The 23,782-nt window shown below is 30.4% G+C and overlaps 1 protein-coding gene across 3 annotated transcripts in view; it reads left to right on the top strand.

Annotated features, from left to right (window-relative positions):
- Window positions 1-23,782, top strand: part of LOC122513097 — a 190,944-nt gene that overhangs the window by 24,936 nt on the left and 142,226 nt on the right. For all 3 annotated transcript variants that reach the window (XM_043629347.1, XM_043629346.1, XM_043629348.1), the window contains exon 2: window positions 8,786-9,333. In XM_043629347.1, the coding sequence (XP_043485282.1) occupies window positions 8,786-9,333 (548 nt within the window). The remainder of the gene's footprint in view (window positions 1-8,785; window positions 9,334-23,782) is intronic.

Here is a 23,782-nt window from a genome sequence, read left to right as displayed (position 1 = left end):
ATTTTATGAATAATAACTATTTATTAATATTATTTACCATTTTGTTGTTAAATTATTTATAATTATGAATTTACGACTAATTAATAACAATACGGCATTTATTGCGGCAATATTCCCAGCCAGCACTGGTCCAGTGCTGCGCCAGCGCTGTCTGGCAGCACTGACAGACAGTACTTCGGCAGCGCCAGACGGCGTTATCATCCCAGTGCCATGCCAGTGCTGGCTCTCAGCCTTGCCGCCAGTGCTGCCAGTGCTGGCGCAGTACTACGCCAGTTGTAAATTTCCCATTGGGTAGTAAATTGTAAAAAAAATTCCACTGTGGGACGGTGCACGGCAGAAGTAAATGCTTAATTTGACCAGTTAAAAGTTCTTGTCCCACGTTTTGACCTATACATTTTTTTAGGAAAAAACCTCACCTTTATGATAAAATTTTTTTTAAAAAAATAAAAACTGCCCATTTGATAAAAAAATGAAATTTTATTTTTTAATTTAATTTTTCAAGGTCAAACAATTTTTTTTCTCTACATTTGTTCACACTATTAGAAAGTGTTGAAAAACAGCAGCAAAACTCAAAATAGAAAACGTATTTTCGTTTTGTTTTACAGAAACTACAAATTTTTCAAATATTCCATGTAAATTTTTGACCTGGGTCACTTGACGTGGAACCCGTCATAGATAAGTTTAATAGCACCAAAGTGGTCCCTTTTTATACCGATGTCCACATATGATTCAATATTTATCGATTTATGTCTATTTATCTATTCTATATATTAGGTAGAAATTTACACAATTATTTTTTTGGGGGGTTTTGTCTAAAATCTTATTTATTGATATTGGGGAGATGTCCAATACTTATAATTTTTGACTTTTAGCTTAAACTTAACTTTTAATCGTTTAAATTACTTTTCTCTTATTCTGGTCACATTTCGAAAACTTATTATGAAATTCAGTGTAGTTTTCATGTAGCCAAAAATGTCAAATACTGCACTGTATCCAAGCTTCAATCAATGTCGTTTGATTGTAACTTTCGTCACAATCCACAAATAAATCTCCAACTCTGGTGTCAATTAATAGATCAATTAATTTGTTATCAGAGATTTTTTAATTTGTTTTTCTTTAATATTTCTTGAGCATCTAAAATTAGCATAAAAAAATTTAAATAAAAGTCATTAATTGACATCTCACCCAGTAACAATATAACAATATAACAATAAGAAATCTGAATTTCACAAACTTTTTTAGAACCATGCAAAAAAATAAATGATTTTTATTATTTTTCAACAATGTATTATTTACATATATATTACATCGTTTACATATAGGGGAACATAGTCTAGGTCGGCCACCTTTTTGACTTTTGTTTATAACTTTTTTTTAAAAATGAATTTGGACAATTAAAGTATATGGTTGGAAAGTCCTGTTTAATAGGAACATTTTTTCTGTACAAAGTAAATTGACAGGTTTAAAAATGAAAAAGTTATAAAGATTTAAAAAAAAAAAAATTTGTAGTCCAGGTTGGCCATTACAGTCAAGGTCGGCCATGTTTAAAATTCAAAGGGCATTAATCGTTAAAAAATAAAATAACATGTTTGGAGTTACGGAAAATTGATTCTTTATTGTTTACAGTTTGTAACTTAATGAAATAACAAAATAATAACAATAAACAATATACAAAAATAAATATAAATAAAAAAAAGTTTTGCACTAAAATATTAATAAAATTAAATAAAAATATTAATAAGATGATCAATTATATTATGAGTTATACAGAATTGCAGTTTTTGCAAATGAAGTAGCTCGTCCTCAACTTTGCGCATTTTAAACACATAGTGGCCGACCTTGACAGTAAGTAACATTACCGAATTGTTGTAACCATAAAGAAATACGTTTCGGGATTCGATTTTTTACTTTGTTTTCCTTTCAACCATGAGTCCCACAAATTTTCTGCATACTTGCCTTGACGATTCAATTTGTTTTTTATCTTTTATTAATGGTTTTTCACATTATGCACAAAACTTTTTTTGAGCTTTTTTTGTACCGACGTCACAGAAAACACAATTTTCGATTTTCCGAAAATGTAATTGAACAAAAAGTTAGGTTTCACTAAGACAAGCTTCGACAAAAATGCGCGTAGGTGGCGCTAGTGAACTTGACAAAAAAACGCGAGTGGCCTACCTAGACAGTAGGCCAACCTTGACTACATTCCCCTATATTTTACAAATTCTGTAAATTATTTGAATTAGCAATCTCCTCCGGACTTACTCTAAATATTAATTAATTATATTATTAAAATTAATATACAGTTAATTAAATTTTTCTTTTCTGAATTTTGCGCCAATACAGTTCTTTAAATGACCGCCTAGATGGCATGAAAATTCGCTCATAATAAACGAAAAGAAGCGAATAGAGTATACATGAATGCAAGATCAAGATTTTTCGAAACGAGACGAGACTATCGGTGATAAGACCAAGACAAGACGAACTATTTATTTTGTCTCGATAATTCAAGATGATGCAAGACGAGACGAGAACAACAGACTATTAGAAACATAAATGTTACGTCAATCTTTCTTTATAATGTACAACACTTTATTTCTTAGGAAGTTTTATTTTTCTTCTATAATTAATGAATTATTAGGAAAAAAAGCTTAATAAACAAATTGTTTTCAACTGTTTTTAATCATAAACATTAAAAAGAATACGAAGAAATCTGATTGTCACAGAATTTCTCAATTTTCTTAATTTTTCTTTAATTCAATTGAGGCCTTGGATCCAATAACTCGCCCGACGCTCGGAGGAACGCGCAACTGCCAGTCAGTGAGCAGTGAGCGCCTCTGGGCCACTAACTGCTACCCGACTGGTATTAGCGCGTTCCTCCGAGCGTCGGGCGAGTTATTGGATCCAAGGCCTCAATTTTCATTTTAATTGACGCAGAATAACACAGGAAAACCTCATGTCTCTTAAATTTAATTTCATAATTTTTAATGTTTGTTTTCATCTCACGTTTTTTCTCCTATATATTTTTTATCCCACATGCATAAAAATGGAGCTTTCTGATAGCTGACCGCAGGGAGTAAAGTCATTAATTTCTACAACACATGCACGAAAAACTCGTGTTTTTTTCTGCTAACATGGCAAGAAACAAACTTTTCTAGACTAGTAAATCGCAGTAGGAAAAAAACTCATTGAGTAGGAAAAAAAACTGTCAAGCTTCAATTTCATTGGCTCCGGTCGCTCGTGTGAGGTAAACGATGTTTTCAGCAATATTAGTACACTATTCAGAGGTACCAATTGTTATATTAGAAACATTACTATAAATACCTATAAAACTGGTTTGCACGTTATGTTCAAAGTTGGCAACATTGGAAAATATTAAAATTGATAACTTCTTGTTGACAACACGAAGTTATAAATTAATCTAAGTTGGTTTTTTGCAGTCGGGGGCTCTGATCGAAAATTCTGATCATTTTGCTGTGAAATTAAATCTCAATTCGTCAATTGTTTGTTTTGATCTGTCAGTTGAACATATGTCAATAGATTTATGAGCAAATTTGTAGGTTTTGTTTCTTTTTTTGGTTACTTTAAATAAAGTTAAAATTGCTGTTGTTCTAATAACAATTTATTTTATCTAAAGTATCGAATTATCAGTAAAAATACTGATGTGATAAAATGTGAATATCTTTAATATATAAAACTGAAGTTACCAACGCAACTTTGATTTAATGAAAAAATTAAAATAAAATTTTTCTGTAAAAAGTTCAGCATACAAATTCCATGCTTCGCACTCATCTTCTAAAACCTACTATTTACTATTTATTTATTTTATGGTACTATTTTGGTACTTTTTTAGATTTCAGCCACTAAAAGATACTAAATCTGCTTTTTTGAAAATTTACACTACTTTAAATTCGCTAATACTAAAAATCAAAAAACTATTCTCAATCCTAGAGATGCAAAATTCTCGGTAATTTAAAGTCCGGTTATATTCTTGAGAATATGACCAAAAATATTTCAGAATATTTAAGGGAGTCACCCCATGTGACGGACATGTTTTAAGACTTTTTTGGGATTTTCTTTTTAAGAACCATGAAAACTTAGAACTTCAAAATTTTTACCATATATTCAGTAACATTTTAACAGTAAATTCAAATTTTTGCAAGTAAAAATATTTTAATGATTCCGAATTATAACACTTGGATCAGCATCACGTGATGCTGATCATAAAAACGCCGTGTATCGGCGACCACGACTACTGACTAATTGACTGATCTAAAATAAACAAAAGAAATTGTATTTTAATCTGTGAGGTTGTGGCTATCGCCGGAACTAGGTTTATTTGAAAATATTAAAATTAATTTTTTTACGCGGCTTTGAATTTTGTTGTATAAAAAAGAAACGACTTGACCTTTTTCAATTATCCTAGTTTGGGCGATAGTCACATATGTGCTGAACATAATGCACTGTAAATTTGAGCGATATTGGTCAAGCTGTTTTTGAGATATCATGGTCGCCAGTTTGAAAAAGCAGAATTTCTCATAAATTCTCCTGGAAAAATTTGGTCGGTTATATTCTCGTCCTCGTTACCGTTCTCCAGGTAATATTATCTTTTTGCATCTCTAGAAAAAGGAATTATATCAAAACCACTGATCTCTATATATATAACTGGATGGGCGACTGTATCTAAAACTGCAAAATATTAGAAGACCGGAAACGCCACATTTTAGATGCCCACTTTTACACAAATGGCGGAAATTTTTAAATATAAAATTGAGATTGATATACGTTTTGCTGTATAGAAAAGTACTTAACTGATTAGCAAATTTTTTAAATTTAATAATTAATTAACCGTCAATTACTTTCTTAATTAAATAATTTATTAATCACTTATTTTATTTTAAAAACTGATTAATTAATATAGTAACAGAACTTTTAGTATTCAAACATTATATAAACTCAAATATTATTAAAATAATATTTTTATTTTTAAATAATAATTGATTAAAAATAATATTTTTTTAATTCGGTAAGGAAACTAAAATTATTCAGCATTACACTAATATGTGTTTAACAATACGCAAAAGTGTGTAAAATATTCTACGCAAAAAGGAAACAAAATATAACCTAAAAATATAAACTTCAATAATATGTATTTACTGTTTAAATATGTACTTTCATGTGAAAGGACCCAATGGGAAATTTACAACTGGCTTAGTACTGCGCCAGCACTGGCAGCACTGGCGGCAAGGCTGAGAGCCAGCACTGGCATGGCACTGGGATGATAACGCCGTCTGGCGCTGCCGAAGTACTGTCTGTCAGTGCTGCCAGACAGCGCTGGCGCAGCACTGGACCAGTGCTGGCTGAGAATATTGCCGCAATAAATGCCGTATTGTTATTAATTAGTCGTAAATTCATAATTATAAATAATTTAACAACAAAATGGTAAATAATATTAATAAATAGTTATTATTCATAAAATATTTCTCTTCTTAAAGAAATTGTATTAAAGATGGAGACAAAAAATGCGGATATAGTAAATGAAGTAGAAAAAAATTGTTTATAACATTTAAAAATTAAATAACAAACAATTACAGTAAGTGTGCATTAGATTTTCATATTTTAGTACCTAACGATTGGAATCTAGAAATATCGCAAACCTATGAAAATAAACAAAATTGCTGACGAGGGGAATCGAACCTACGACCTACGGACTAACAGACTAAAGCTCTAACCCCTATGCTAACGACACATGTGTACAGTAAAGTATTAATATCTCAGTATCATTCAGACATACAATTATTGAGTCAAAGATGAGAAAAAAATAGGGATACGTTAGAAATAATAAATTCAAATAAAGTAAATTTTTTAATAATTAAATTAAATTACTTTACTTAATGCATTTAACATTTTACGTAATTCTTAAATTACGTGATAATTTTTTAATAAATTTTTATTCATAGTAAGAAGTATAATAGTATTTTAATAGGAACCAAATTATTACTGAGATTAAAGTTTAAATTTTGTTTATAATTTTAATTTGTTTAAATAATTTATTATTTACAAAATTAGACAATTGTGTTAAATTGTTATTATTAAATTTAATAAGAATAAAAAATGAACAACTGAAAAGTAAAATATTAATTTTTTTCAATAAATTTATATTTATAAACATTGATAAACTTTTTTTATAATTTTTTTCAAGTTTATGTCAAAAAAGCAATGTTGGCAAAGAGCGTTGTGAACAATTTTTCTATACTCAGCCAGCACTTGCCGCCGTGGCTTGTCCAAGCTTTGGCGAAACAAAAATTCTGTACTGCGCCAGCACTAATTGTCGAGGCTCGGCTAGACTACGCCGAACAATCGGCTGAGTACTAAGCCAGTGGTGAACATCGGCACTACACTGGCATTTCCCATTGGGGAAACACCCTTTGCTTCTTTTTTTCCACAATATAAACAAATTAACACATTGTCTGTGTTTTATATCACTAAAGTTAAATTAAAATTATTAAAGCACTTAAGATGTCAAAACATTGGAAAAACACACACACTATATCAAAAGCACACTCATACGGCAACTAACACAAACGAAGCCGCTCTACGCTGCTTCTCCGGCATCTAAAATATGACGACGAAGGTTTCAATTATTTTCACACCGGAAGCCACTTTTCTACAGCAATCGCCCACCCTGTAAAAAAAAAGTATTGGGAGGTACGGGATTCCGTATTGCAAGTGCCAACCTGCCAATGCGGTATTCGCGAAATACCGCATTGGGTGTCGTGGTGAATACGGAAATCAAGGGGTCCCAATGCGGTGCAAGTTTTAAGCTTTAAAAAAAAACGAAAATACGTGACAGGAGGAAATAATTAGTGTCAGTGGAGAAATATGCGAGTTAAAGGAATGAGAAAATAATAATAGTGAGTGTAAAAATGAAATTTTAAGAAAAAAAGGTAAGTTGAACTGTCAAATATGAGTAGGGTGACCATATGTCTTAGTTGACAAAGCAGGACATTACCCCCACTTTTTCCCCCTCTTCTTCTCGTCGTTAATAAAAATTATAATTGTTGCACGCTGTATAAATAAAATAAATATTATTCCTGTAATAAAAACAGTTATTAATTAATGACAAATTTTAATTAGTTTCAAATATTATATTCCTGAATATGCTTGATATATTCTTAAAAATAATTTGCCATAATAGGTACTTAAAATTGTAAATACAAAAAAATTTAACTAAATATCAAAAAGTACCACAGAAGTCTTTTAGGTTTTTAAATGCTTTTTTAACTTCAAATTTTTTTAGTAAGTCATTGTTATACTTATTGTATATTAGCCATAAAAGCTGTGTTGCTATTCGAATATTATCTAGTGCAAATATTAAAATTTATGAAAAAGCAGGACATTAGTAAAAGAGGCAGGACAGCAGGACAGACGTTAAAAAATAAGGACATGTCCTTCCAAAGCAGGACGTCTGGTCACCCTAAATATGAGTCCAATGCGGCGTAGGCTGCTTTCAATACGGTACACAATCGGTACATAGTGCAAGTCGCCAGTAGAGGGCAGAAGCAAGCAGAGCGAATCGAGCGAACACAGTGGCCCAGCTGATATATGATTTGCATTACATTACTTTCCAATTTTTTATTTTATAACCACGTTTCTGCATGAATCTAAACAATATTTTCGATTATTGTAATTTAGAAGATGCTTACCAATTGTACGTTGGCAGATTTAGTGAAAAGTGTCTGTGTACGGAGACAAATGTGTTAGAAAATGTTTGTTTACCTATTTCACGCCATTCAAACCAGTCAAAGTTGCTTTTGCTGTGGCGCATTGAAATCAGCCTATGCCGCATTGGGCCCATATTTGACAGTTCAACTTACCTTTTTTCTTAAAATTTCATTTTTACACTCACTATTATTATTTTCTCATTCCTTTAACTCGCATATTTCTCCACTGACACTAATTATTTCCTCCTGTTACGTATTTTCGTTTTTCTAAAGCTTAAAACTGGCACCGCATTGGGACCTCTTGATTTCCGTATTCACCACGACACCCAATGCGGTAATTCGCGAATACCGCATTGGCAGGTTGGCACTTGCAATACGGAATCCCGTACCTCCCAATACTTTTTTTTTACAGGGCATCCAGTTAATATTGAGATCAGTGATCAAAACGGAGAGACATTTGTTTTGGTAAAAAAATATGAGAGGATTTGGTCCCATAAGTGTAAAAAATTCAAGAGTTAAGTGAATTTAGTCAATCCTAAACTGCTTGAAATTTTTGCACATTATTTTTCAGCGGATTAGACTTTAGCAATGAGAAAAGTAAAAGTTACATATTCATTAATTTGGTTACATTTCAAATATAGGTTATAGACAAAATTAAGCAAATGAATTTAGAACTATAATTTTTAATTTCCACATGTATTCCTTAAAAAAAATAGTCAAAAATTATATCAAATTGAAGATATTTTTTTGCATTAAATCACTTGTGACGAAAAGTAATCCTAACAAATGTATCATTTTCACTTCATGTGGAAACTTTAATAATTTTTCGAAAAAAAAACATAAAAACTACGAACTGAAGCTTTCTATCTATATGCGTAGAAATAATTTTTAAGTCAGAAAGTAAATAAAATAAAAAAATGAAGGAGTAAATAAATTTATAATAAATAATAATGAAATTGAATGAAAGATAAATCAAATTCGATCCCCCTCTTGAACCTTTGCTTTCAATTATCGAATTCTAGCGAACGTAATTCTCAATATCAAGAAAAATAATTTCGTTTCAGATTATTGAGACTGTACGAGGGCAGGCAATATCGAGAAGCGGCTGGATTTCTTATGAGACTGCCACATTATACATTGAGGGCAGCTTTACCGGATATCCCCATAGACCTTTTAATAGAAACTCTCCCCCACAGTTTGGCCCTCCTCGAGGCACTTTATTTAAGACTGATTGACCTACACATTGAAGATGTGAAAATCCTACGAATCGAACAGCTACTATGGAAAATTGTGAACTTGATCTCATCAAGTCAGGTTCACTTACACCTGAGAATATGGAGTAAATTGTTGGGTACTCTCTACCGGATGTCGCCCGGTGTCAAAAGCATGCTCTCCACGAGAAGACGAACATTAGAAAGAGCTGTCGAGGGTCTTGGTAAACACGGTTTGATATCATCGAGCCAGATTTCCGGTTTAGAAAATTCTACTACTTCGCAGAATCTCGTCCCTCTGTCACTTGCTCTCAAAGGGGAACTGGAGGCTCGCTCAGAAGCCTACAAGTTAGCACTTCAGAAACTTGAAAGCTGTGGGAAACACACTGGCACTTTCAAAGGTAAGAAGAACTATTAAATGGCCAATTTTAACGTATTAAAGACGATATCGTCAAACGAATTTATTGACAATTTTAACAGAAAAAATATTATCACAAATTCTACTTTTCTCCCTGATAGTCCAATTATTATCCTGGACTTTTGTTTTGTTGCGTGTGAACAAATCCTAAGCGACATTGATTAATTATTTTTGTTTCAAAACAAACGCCGAAAAACGATATATTCCAATTTTGACAAATTGACACTGATTTTTAGAAAAATAACTAACTTAAATAGAAATGTTTGAGAAGCTGATTCTCTTCAATGAAGAAACTTTTTATAGACAAACATATTTTTACATTAACACCTTCACTCATTCCGACCCAAATGTTAGGTAGTGGAAACGTTTGGCCATAACTGTTTCCGACCAATATATTGGGCCGTGATCATCTTAACTCAAAATAAATATATAATTTGTACACCCAGAGAAAAGATATATTTGATTCAAAAACAACTAGACTTTTTATTTGTTTCGAATAAATATTATTTGGTTCAAATAAATGTTTTATATATGATGAATAAAATGTTTATTATAAATAAATAACCTAGTAAGTTGTCTCTGAGACAAACATACTTTTATTTAACTCTAATAAATTATATTTGGTTTAAATAAAATTTTCTCTAGATGAATATAGATTAATAGATATTTGTAGGTATTTATATGAATACTATTTTTTGTAATAATTCATTTGTTATTATTCAATTTTAAATATATTAGGGGAGCGTGGGGTAATGGGAGCTTTTAAATTTCACGTACTTAGAAACCTTAAAATTCGATGCAATGTCTAGAAAATCATCTACAACCTTTCTTTATATCATTCCAAAACGAACGATCACATTCTTGACAGATTTTTAGTAAAGACAAGGGAAAATGTATTTTTTGAGTTTTCGTTGTAAAATGCAAAACATTTCTAAACATCACCATAAGTAGTTAAAATCGTATTATTTAGTTATGGTTTTTCATTATATTATAGGTGAATATGTTTTGATATGTATACATGCATAAAAATCGAGATAATAATAAAATTTGTTTATGTTTTTATTTTTTTCTTCAAATTTTGTCCTGTAAGAATTCTGTGGGGTAATGGGAGAATTAGTTTCAGCCCAAAGAATTTTCGTTACCATGTTACGGCTTTCGTTATTTTCTATTAGAAAACAAAAAATATTCCTAAAAAATAGAAATTTTTTAAATTTTAAGTGAAAGCTCCCAATACCCCACAAATTGGGTGATCTCGTTTCAATATTAAAATTAACAGTGATGTGTTAGTTTCTTGTCATTTCTTTTCGTGGCACTTGATAAATTCTATTATAAATTTGAACTCCCATGCGAGCGTGGTATAGTGGTTAGTGTATTCGATTTCGGTGCGATATAATGTTAGACAGGTGTAGGTTCGAATCCCCAAGCGTTAGAAATTTTAAGTTAATGTAAATAAAATTGCGATAGTTAAATCGAAAAATATGTTGAATGTACCATAAAGTAATAATAATAATTAATATGTGTAACTTCTATAATTATTTTTTTATTAACATTCACTAAATTGTCCGGACTAATTTTTGATTGTTTCGGACTAATTCCGGATTCACTAGTTAAAATTAACTGATTAATTTTGGACTTCATCGGACCAACTCCGGTTTCACTAGTTGTTCACAAACCGTATAGAGTTCGGATTTTTCCGGATTAATTTCGGGTGACAAAAACCTGACCATAAACCGCATTGTTTCGGACAAATTTCGGATTAGTCCGAAATCTGTCCGGTTTTTTAACCAGGGACGTTACTATGTAACTTATATTTACAATTTAGGTAATTTATTTATTTAAAAAAATAATTTTTTCTTTTTTTCTAATTTTTTTTTTAAAGAATTTGTTTTTTGATTTAGTGTATCTTGTTCTCAGTGAACCTGAAGAGGATGACAAACCTATGTCATCAAAACGTCGTTTTTGTTAAATAAATTAAATAATGCCATAATTGTTATTATTTTATCTACCTTCCTTTGGATCAAATTTTCAAGTTTATAAATAAATAATTTGGAAGGAAATTTCTCTATAATTTTAACTAACCTTTTTTCTGTCCAACTCAATTTAAAAATTACAATTCTAAGTTAAATTAAAAAAATGTTATAAAATAATTCTCAAAAATGAATTCTATGGATATTAAACATCATTTTTACAAATTATGAGATTTTTTTAAAAATAGGCTGCAACGGCTTCAGGTGAAATATAATGGACTGACCCTTTAATAAAATGGAATTAATCAAATTTTCAATTATAGTTATAAGCAGACAAGATTATTTTAAAAAATTGAAAAAATTCTTTGTTTAATTCAATTATTTTCCAAATTTTTAATTAAAATTACTTAAAAAAATATTATTTTCAACAAATTTAAAGAAACTCGTAAAAAGAATTTAATTATTTATAAAAACTATAATAAAGATTTAAGAAGCCATTTGTAGATTTATTTATGCTCGAAATAAAATGCATTTAAATTTGATGAGAAAAAACCGGGAAAAATTAGGACAAAGCTGGAAAATAACCGGGAATTTTGTTGAACAAAAATAGTAGATATCCTGGATATAAAAAGTAAATTTAACAAAAATTAGTCATTAAAATTCTAATTGAATGGAACTTTAAAAAATTAACTGTTCGAAACTATTGTCTCATTTGATTAAAATTAGAAAATTAAATAGGAAACTCAATTTTTAAAAATCTCCATCCACCCAGGTAGAGATTGACTATATAGGCACATTACTGGTTCAGTACGAAAAAATTTCAACCAGTATTGACTTTCATACTGGCCTATTACGTGTCCAACATCGGCAGGTAACGCCTCTGGCTTGGGCTTAGTACTGCACAGGAAAAAAAAAGTCTGACTCCGTTTACACCTTAAATTCAGCCCATGTATTTCACATAAGTCTGTCCTTGTTTAATGAGGCTGACTCCGTTTACACCTTAAATTCAGCCTCGAAAACAGGCTGAAAGTAAAACTTTTTTTTTAGTGTGTGAAAATCAGTAATATAATAGTACGGATTTTCTGTTCCGACCAGTAGTAGACCAGTAATAAAGCAATGCTGCGCTGGAGAAATATAACCCCTAAACATTCACTATATAATTTCGAAATCTAAAATTTGGAAAGAAAAATTAGAAATAGACAAATTAGGAAGTTGGAATTTTATTTTGAAATAAGAAATAAAATTAATTAATTTAATTTAATTTACTTTTAAGGATTTAGTCTGTAATTTGATATTAGTTAACAAGAATAATTATGTATTCACATGAACTTGAAATGTGTTAGGATAAATAGTTCTGTTTTACATTTTTTCATACGAATTCGTGTTAATCCATTTATTTTGTAATTTTTATATTTATTAAATAATAATTTATCATAATAACTGGAAACGGTAATAGGTAGTAAAAATTTTCTACCGAATTAAATTTACAAATAACCTAAATTCTAAACTATGATGGGATTAGAAAAACATTGACATATTTAAAGAATTGAATAATAAATTAAAGTTATATAGTAAAATTATTTCTATTTGATGTAATCATATCAACTTCTCAACGGCTGTATTAGTAGTATAACCTCAAAACAGTCATAATAGCAGCTGTTTCACTACCGCATTGCACGTACTGAGCCAGTAAAATGCCGGAGTTCCTAATAGTACAAGTTACACGGAAAATCAGTACTGTCAAACATTATTATATAAGTAGTGGATCGGACGTTAACTACGGCTGTTTACGAAAATTTCTGCCTGGTCAATTTCAATTTTTATTAATGACTTATTTAAGTTCAAATAAAATTATTCACACTTTGTCTAGGGTAAAAGTGGGTATTATTGCGGGTGTGGGTATTATCGCGGTATTTTATATTTTAATTAGAGGTGTGCAAAAAGCTCGAATAGCATGGTCGAGCTCGAGCCGGGCTCGATACTCGAGCCAGGCTCGAGTTTTAGTTACTCAAAAATATTTGAGTGCTCGAAAAATTCAAGTGCTCAAAATTATTTTAGGTTTAATACTGCACGTGTCGGATGGAATTTGGTTCAAGTTCGGATTGATTTTGCTCAGCTCTGCTAGAAAAACGAAAAGCTTGAAATACTCGATCGAGCTTTTTGTTCAACTCTAATTTTAATGAATATTTCAAATAATATAAAAAAATTTTGACACTAAAAAATCACTCCTTGAACCTGACAACTAAGACATTATAATATGCATCATATTTTTGATTATATTTCTATTAATCAGTTTATTAAAAATGTTTTGAAATTTGTTGTCTGAAAAAAGTTCAAAATGGCTCACCTTGGTTTGAGATTCAACTCTACAGTGGTGTCAAAAATTATTGTTTTTATGTTCTATAAAACTCTAAGAGATGATTCTTTTTTTATATTTTGGTAAATTTATTGTTATTCTTCATAAAAAAAATTTGTTTAGTTAAAAAAAAATTGATTTTTATTAAATATTTACAGTCACGATAATGGAGACATCTTTTTTTAACATGTGGGTATTTTCGCGGCTCCTATCATAACCCTTGAAAGTAAGGTTAGCAGTATGTCTCTAAAGTTTAAAACGTTGAAATTATAGCCGATATTATTTTTGCTTGTTTTAATTTATATTTTAATAAAATTACTTTGTATGTATATAAAAAAAATTAATTTTCAACTAAATAAATGTTGAATTAACATTGTTTTTTCACTTTGCACAGTAACTGTTAAACACATTTAGACACAATAAAAATTTCGATTATTTGAACGTTCAGAATTTTAGTAAATCTTATAACAGTTACAAAATTCAAGCAAGAAAATAAAGAGTAATAGAAAAGATAAAAAAATTAAAGTAAGTGAGATCTGGGTAAGACTCCGTCAGAAAAAAAGCGATTTGCAAGTGGTCTTCCAATTTCTTTGAAAGCTTGGGAAATAGAAGTCTTATATGAGTTAAATTAAACCCTAAAAGGATTTTGAAAAATTTTCAAAATGGCGGCTGCTACGCCATATTGAAAATGAGTGTTGCGTTTTTTTCAAAAATTAATAACTCTGAAACTTTTTGATCGATTTTAATAAAATTTACAGGCGGTATAGTTAAAAATACGTAGTTTAATTTTACATTATGACCAAAAAAAAATTTCCAAAATTTGTCAAAAAAAAAGTCAAAAAAATTTTTTGAATTAGTTTTTAGTTCAGTTGGCCTAATTTTTGAATTTTCTAATAAGTAGATATCGATTCCTTGTAATTTCACCTTTCATTTCATAAAAAAAAATTTATGGAGACTCTAATAGTTCTCGAGATATTGCGACTTTAGTGGGAGCGCGTACCGCGGAATTAAACTACGTAGCGAGGCGGAATATGAAGCGAGCGTACAAACGTGCACAATAGGGTATCCGTAACAATGCGACTTTCGAATTTTGTTTACGCCACCCCCCAGTTTCGTTCCAATAAAATAAAAAAAAATTTCCTAAAATTTGAAGCCGATTGATTAATATTAACACGTGCCAGTGATCGATCGAAATTTTCAATTAAAAATACACAGGAAAACTGCACTTTTTAAAAAAAATTCATAAGTTTTTTAATTCTCATGCAAAAAATTCTCCAGGTCACATTTGCCTTCATTTTTAGCTGCACTATAAGATAGCACTTTGCCAAAAATTCAATTTTCAAAAAAATTTTAAATGGCGGATGTTTAAAGTGGGTCATAAAAATGCACCACAATATATCCAAGGTTTTAACACATAAGTGTTGTCAAAAATTCAAAAAAATTTCTTACTCGGGGCTATTTTCGATCGTTTATCATGAATCTGATATCAGAAATTAATTTTTCAAAATTTTCGATCCAATATGGCGGGTTTAAAATTTTGATTTTCTACATTTTTGAAGTAAATATTCTACAACAACGTCAAGGGCGATTTTTGGATGTGCTATCTACGAATCTAATGTTAAAATTTTATTTTTTAAATTATCCGATCCAATATGTCGGATTCAAAATTATGATTTTCTACATTTTTGAAGTAAATAGTCTAAATATTAATTTATAGATTAATAGTTACAAAAAATAATTATTGGGATGTTTTAGAAACTCTTTTTTAGAAATTTAACTTTTTATACCTCTGCTCTTAAAATCGATTATTAAAGGAATATTTTAAAAAAAATTTGAATCCACCTTGCCATATTAGATCGGGTAATTTAGAAAATAAAATTTTAACATTAGATTCGTAGATAGCGCTTCCAAAAATCGCCCTTGACGTTGTTTTAGAATATTTACTTCAAAAATGTAGAAAATAAAAATTTTAAACCCGCCATATTGGATCGAAAATTTTCAAGAATTAATTTCTGATATCAGATTCATGATAAACGATCGTAAATAGCTCCGAGTGAGAAATTTTTTGAATTTTTGACAACAATTATGTGTTAAAACCTTGGATATATTGTGGTGCATTTTTATGACCCACTTTAAACATCCGCCATTTAAAAATTTTTTGAAAATTGAATTTTTGGCAAAGTGCTATCTTATAGTGCAGCTAAAAATGAAGGCAAATGTGACCTGGAGAATTTTTTGCATGAGAATTAAAAAACTTATGAATTTTTTTTAAAAAGTGCAGTTTTCCTGTGTATTTTTAATTGAAAATTTCGATCGATCACTGGCACGTGTTAATATTAATCAATCGACTTCAAATTTTGGGAAACTTTTTTTTATTTTATTGGAACGAAACTGGGGGGTGGCGTAAACAAAATTCGAAAGTCGCATTGTTACGGACACCCTATTGTGCACGTTTGTACGCTCGCTTCATATTCTGCCTCGCTACGGAGTTTAATTCCGCGGTACGCGCTCCCACTAAAATCGCAATATCTCGAGAACTATTAGAGTCTCCATAAATTTTTTTTTATGAAATGAAAGGTGAAATTACAAGGAATCGATATCTACTTATTAAAAAATTCAAAAATTAGGCCAACTGAACTAAAAACTAATTCAAAAAATTTTTTTGACTTTTTTTTTGACAAATTTTGGAAATTTTTTTTTGGTCATAATATAAAATTAAACTACGTATTTTTAACTATATCGCCTGTAAATTTTATTAAAATCGATCAAAAAGTTTCAGAGTTATTAATTTTTGAAAAAAGCGCAACACTCATTTTCAATATGGCGTAGCGGCCGCCATTTTAAAAATTTTTCAAAATCCTTTTAGGGTTAAATTTAACTTATATAAGACTTCTATTTCCCAAGCTTTCAAAGAAATCGGAAGACCACTTGCAAATCGCTTTTTTTCTGACGGAGTCTTACCCATCTGTATATTTAAGGAAAAAATTTTTAATAGCTATAAAAAAGGAGCAAAAATGTCAAATGAGAATTGACTATACGTTAGAAATATTTGATAATAATTGCTTTAGAATATTTTATCAGAGTATTATTTTATATTATGAGACTAATTAAATTATTATAATAAAACCAAGTATCTTTCTTCTTGTGATACTAGTTTACTATTGAATTCGTCCATTTATTATAATGCTTAAAATTTTGTTTAATTCAAGTTCTTGCGATATTTATATTTTTAAAAACTATATTATTATTCCTTTTAATTTTTTATATTTACTACATTTTAATTAAGTAACTATTACAAAAATCCAAAAAGCAATAAATAAATTATCCGCGATATTTACCACGCGATAATACACTCATCCGCGATATTTGACACGCGAAAATACCCTCAAGCCATTACAAGTCCCGCGAAATTACAAGCAAAGGAGTCTTCTATTTAATCATTTTTTTAACGATTAAAACTATTTTCTATAACATTGGCAATTTTTTTTAACGAAAAGAAAGCTTAAATATTCATTTAAAAAAAACAAAGCCATATACATTCATTTATAATTTTTAAACCACTTGGATGTATGACGTATACAAGATTCCTCGATAATACCCACATTTACCCTAAAACATTACAATGAATTAAATGTTTTCTAATTTGAATAGCAAAATGAGTTAAAATGTTAACAATTGTAATATTTTAAATTTTGTTATTTTAATATTTTGTTATTTGTATCAAACCATTTCAAATTGTGATATTTTTTTCGATGCGTGTAAATTAATGCAATTGTACATAAAAAATATTATTTAAAAAAAAAAATTCTTTGAACTCATAAATATTGTTTATTATTTCATCTATTTTCATTCAAATAAATTATTTTTATAAATTAAAAAAATCAGACATGTATAGGGCGTGCAGCCCGCAGGCACTCGGGTGCCTGTCAACAGGGGCTAGCCATATGGCTAACAATGGCGCGCACAAGTGCCTGCGTTCTAGCCTGCCGCTCGGTCCTATCAATCGGCCCACGAGCTAGCTCTGGGCTGGCCATAAGCCAGGCATTTTACTATCTAGGTAATGCTGACTTGTTTTATTTTGTAAATTCACTTTTAAGTATAAGTAGAGTATACGTAGTATACGTGAATTTAAAAACCAATTAAAAGAATAATACAAACCTAATTAGAATATTCTAATCAGAAAATTTAAAAATAAGAGGTAATTTTCGGGACTAAATGAAATTAGTTCTTTTAATTCCATTCTATATTACGGTCTTCCTACCGTGTTTTAATATATTTTCATTCTTCTTTAATAAAAATTCGCTAAAATTCTTTTTTTAAATAATACAATTTAAAAATTCAGTTTTATAAATGACTATCATGCATAGTTTGACACAATGAATATTCAAAGTCAGAAAAAATGCGTTAAATCTCATATAACACTTCATATTTTATGATATACAAAATAAAATACTTTCTATAAAACATAATAACTTTTTATTTCGTCGCCTTTATTTTATTCTCCATTTATTTTATTTTATTAGTGTTTATTTCAATTTCGATTCAACAGCGTTTTTTCACATACACACACGTCTATACACTTGATTAATATATTGAATTACTGTCAAATGCACATGTAGCTTCATTGTATAAAATCTGCTAGTATGATGTTTCGTTACTCAGTTACAAGTTTACCGATAGAGATAAATTTAAAAGACAATACAGAATTTTCCAATTTTCAAGGGAAAAACATGAAATAACTTTTAGTGTATAAAAATGAAAACCTAGGTTATCTGCAATTTCTGCGCATTTCTGATTGTTTGTATTGTTTCTAGATGAAATTTTATTAGGTTCAAGAAATTTATTAACAATTTATTTCTAAAATTTTACTAAAATTCATTTCGGAAATAGTTATCTAGGTACAATCTCTCTAAACCTAAATTAGATAAAAATGACTGGGTGGTTCTCCGCGTTGCGTTTAATTTGGTTACTGATACTATCAAATTTTTTCTTTCAAATTCAAAGTCATAATATGACTTTCAAGTATAACAATCAAAAATTAAATAATCATAAATAACACAAGTCAACATGAAATTTGCGCCTGACATTTAAGATATTTTTTATGATAGATTTATCGACAGATATGAGAAAAAAAATTTTATTTTATAAAAAAGTTTGCTTTTGTAGATAGGAGAACGTTTTTACCATACTTTTGATAATTTAGGATTTTCTGAATGAAATGGTCAATCAAAAATCTGTAAAGTACGTAATAAAACGTACAGATTTTTGATTTACCATTTCATGAGTATTGCATGAGTATAGATGTGCAAAATAAATATATTTTTTAAATTTTATTAAAAAATGGTGTCTGTGCAGCATTTCATTAGAAAGCGTCTCGTTTCAGGATTCCATAGTCAGACAACTAACGTCCTTAATTTTTTTATCTGGAAAAAAACGAAAATGTTGTCATTTTCTATACATCAACAGCTATCGACACACGAAGGTTTTTTTATATTACTTACTTTTATTTTTATCAACAATTTTTAGAATTTCTTTTTTGAAAATTGTCATTTTTTTGTTCAATTACGCACCATTTTGTAAAAAATCAAAATATCGAAAAAATCCTACGTGTGTCGATAGCTGTTGATGTATAGAAAATTACAACATTTTGGTTTTTTTAAAATTAAAAAGTGAGGACGTTAGTTGTCCGGCCATGGAACCCTAAGATACAGACGCCTTCCAATAAAATGCTACATCGCAGCCATTTTGCAATGAAATTTTTTTAAAAAAATATAGTTTGCATATCAATACTCATGGAATAAAACGTAATTTACAGATTTTTAATTGATCATTTTATTGAGCCAAAAAAAATTCCTAAAATATGCCTAATTTTCGTGATTTCCCCCCTTAACATGTCTGCAACTACTACAAAAGCAAACTTTAAAAAGAATACGTATATTTTTCCTTTATTTTAGTGAATAATAAATAGAAAAATCGTTATATAAACCCAGGCGCAAATTTTTTTCGTTTTTTTGTTGAGCTGTGTAATAATTAAATGTATAATGGGCAGGACAAATTGTTTATAAATTTTGTATTTTTAAAATAAATTAGATATAGGGGAGAGTGGGGCTAGTTGCACCACTTTTTTTAAAAAATGTAATAACTTTTATAATATCAATTATTTCATAGGTTATATATACGATAAATTAAAAAAGCAATCACTCATTTATGATTTACAAGTATATATATATATATATATCTATCCCTATTAATATAAAATCATATCGCCGCCGCCGCTGTTTCAGAAAGTTTTAAGGGACCCTTATAGTAGGGGGAACATAGTCAAGGTTGGCCCACTGTCAAGGTAGGTCCATCGTCAGAAACAAGTTATATTTGACCTAAATTCAGGTCAATTTAAGGGCAGTTTTAACCTACAGGTCAAAATTACTCAAAATTTAGGTCAATTTTAAGGGCAGATTCAACCTACAGGTAAAAAACTAACAAACTAACCCCTCTGCCCTCAAAATTTAAGTCAATTTTAAGAGTAGTTATGACTTAAAGTTAAAAATTGACAAACTTATCGCTCTGCTTTCAAAATTTAGTTCAATTTTAAGGGCAGTTTTGACCTAAGCGTTAAAAATTGCGTTTTACTCTGCCCGTAAAATTTATGTCAATTTTAAGGGCAGATTTAACCTACAGGTAAAAAATTGACAAACAATTCCCTCTGCCCTCAAAATGTAGGTCAATTTTAAGGGCAGTTTTGACCTAAACGTCAAAAATTCACAAATAATTCCCTCTGACCTCAAAATTTAGGTCAATTTTAAGGGCAGTTTTAATCTGCAGGTCAAAAATTAACAAACAATTCCCTCTGCTCTCAAAATTTAGGTTAATTTGAAGGGCAGTTTTAACCTACAGGTAAAAAATTGACAAACAATTCCCTTTACCTTCAAAATGTAGGTCAATTTTAAGGGCAGTTTTGACCTTAACGGAAAAAATTGACGAACAATTTCCTCTGCCCTCAAAAATTAGGTAATTTTTAAGGTCAGTTTTCATCTACACCGCAAAAATTGTCGAAAAAACTTCCTCTGACCTGACCTTTCCTTAAAATTTAGGTCAAATTTGACATATTTTTTAGCCTATACATGAAAAAAGCAAATTAATTAGGATTTTTTAAAAATTCGTACCCTTATATTAAAGTTTGACGGAATTTTCGACCTATTGGTTAAAAGAAGTTTGACCTAAATTTCAATATTAAGTTTCAATCAATAAAAGATGTTATAAATTGACATATTTTTTTTAAAATTCTATTAAAATTATTTTTCTGTCCTCAAAATGTACTTTAATTTTAATGTCAGTTTTTTCCTACAAGTTAAAATTTGACCAGAAATCTCCCTCTGATCTGATATTTTCTTAAAATTTAGGTCAATTTTAAGGTCAGTTTTGACCTACACGTCAAAAATTGCCAAGAAAATTCCTTCTGACCTACTGTTTCCTCAAAATTTAGGTCAATTTTAAGGTCAGTTTTGACCTACGGGTAAAAATGAAGCCCACAAACGTCTATTATTTTACGTCGAAATCTTTAGTCCGTCCATAAATTACGTAAGACATTTAGGGGGGAGGGGGGTCAGCAAGATCTTGCGAACAATAGGAAAAATGGCGCTAATGTATGTAAAATATCTTACGAGGGAGGAAGGGGGTCAAATTTACCCAAAAAATGACTTACGTAATTTATGGACAGCCCCTAATGGCCCTTACATTACGCCAACATTTATGTCAACTGCAGGTAAAAAGGGGCCCAATAATACTTTTGACACTGAGAAAAAAGAATTATCAAATTTACTATGAGGAGTGTCAAACTTGAAAAAGTTGACACTATAATCACTTCCGTAAAGTAGAATTCTCTATTAGCTATCTTTTTTAATATCTCCTATTATAATTTACTCTAACTCATTACTATGCCATCATATTAAGATACCATGATTTTAAAAATTAAAATAAATATTAAAAATAGTTAGGGGGTTGGCGCGCGAAGCGCGCAGGGGGGCGAAGCCCCCCTATATATATATATATATATATATATATATATATATATATATATATATATATATATATATATGTCTCGCTATAAAATGATTCAATCATGGCAACAACATTGGAAAAAAGTCGCTATTGATGCAAGACGACCCACAGGTGGGGCGTCTTGTACCACACTTTTTATAATTAAAGAATTTACATCAATAATCCACTACCCTGTTGGAAGTATATGGATACAAATTCTATCCAATTTAATACTTTTTTAATTCAAAAGATTAATAAAGATAGATTATTTCTATCTTATTTTATTCGTGTCATTCCTGTTTTATTCTATAGTTATCCATGACAGTCCATATGTATCCTTTTTTTCATCCACATAAATTTGTATACAAATAAATCTCAAGAATGTTATCCAAACACTATCTATTCAATCCTTATTAATACATTCTTAATTCAAAATTTAATCAATCACTATTTATCTTAACTTTTCTATCCAAATTTATTCTGGTTTTTTCTCTGTTAATCTCTTGTAATCTCTACATTTATCCATTATATTTCACATCCATACGGATCACTTAAATTTTATCTTAAAACTATTTTTTTCATGCTTTCTTATTTTTTATACGTTAATTTATTTCAATCTTTATTTTCAATTTTCTAATTGTAAATAGGCTAATTTTATTTAATTATAGTAGTTGTTATAGTTGGTTACTTTTCAAGTTTTAATATTTGAGACAATTTTGCAATTCATTGCAAAATTAATCAAATATTAATAAACTTTGAAAATTCCTTTAAAGTGTTATTTTTACACTCACTTCTCGTGTGTGAGGAAATAATAAATTTTGCTTCTTTATCTCACATAATATTATTTAATGTATATTATAATTCCGTCTAATATATTTTTACAATATATTAGATAGAATACTGAATATGACATTAAAGAATATTATAAAAGTAAATTCATTTATTTTTATTTAGCCTTAATTTAGATTTTTTGTACCGGAGGTACGGTACAAAGTTGACGGTAAAGGCAAACTGGCATGGTGCGTCGCCTTTACGAGAGAGTCGGAAGACACGTCTGACTCGCCCTGTGTCTCCCGCTCGACTAACTCTCGCTCTTGAAACCTCAACCGTACCGCGCTTGCGCGGAACGGGTGGGGGCAACTCACGCGCTGATTGGCTCTTGCCAAGGTGGAAGGGATGTCGCGGATGCGACTCAGCAGAGGAGCATAAATACCGCGCATTTTCCCTGACTCACTCTCTTACCTCGCCTAACTTCGACGGAGCAACACGTCTCTCACCCGAGGGACACGGACACTTGCGTTGGCGTCGCTGACGCCACGCTCTCTCGCCAAACTGTCACTCTGCCGAGTCACGCTCCCAGCCGCTGCCACGCCGCCACTTCAACACGGACGCCTCGCCTGCCACCTCGCCGCCTGCCAAACCGTCAACCGCCTGCCGTCCTCCACAGGGAAAAATATTTTGGAATAAATATTTTTATTTGGAAACCACGACGTCTCATCTCTCTTCCGCTGGCCGCGGAAGTTTCATCGAACCTCACCATTTCTACCAACCTGTCCTTTTCAGGACAAACAAAGCAAACAAATTTTACATTGACAATTAGTCCTTTTCAGGATAAATTGTCAATCTTATACGTAAAGAATATTTTGTTTCAATTAAACATTGACCGATTAGGTTTGACACACAGGACGTGACTCAAGGCTTCGCGACCTTTTGATCTGTTCCTAACCAGGGACAGATACTCAAGGCCTTAGACCTTTTGAACTTCTGGTCAAACCTACGACGTCATCTCAGAGGTTGCAACCGGCTCTAGGGGACAGCTTCCAGAACCTTGCTGAGGTTCGGTCGCCCGACACCTAGAGTTGAACGGGACTTCAGCACTCGAACCCTGTTTGGGTTCTTTCTGACCGTCACCGATCGGCTCTGCAATCTAAAGACCATTTTTCTCTCGCACCTTTGAGCCAGTCACTACCCACCACACAGTTGACCGGTATCATAGTGTGGAACTAAATATATCTTTGACTTTCAAACATTATGGTATCCAAATCTATCTATTATGATTGTTTCTAGTGGTT

This window comes from Leptopilina heterotoma, unplaced genomic scaffold (assembly GCF_015476425.1).
Source record: "Leptopilina heterotoma isolate Lh14 unplaced genomic scaffold, ASM1547642v1 Lhet_134, whole genome shotgun sequence".
Taxonomy (NCBI): Eukaryota; Metazoa; Arthropoda; class Insecta; order Hymenoptera; family Figitidae; genus Leptopilina; species Leptopilina heterotoma.
This window is presented reverse-complemented; position numbering and strand designations above follow the sequence as displayed.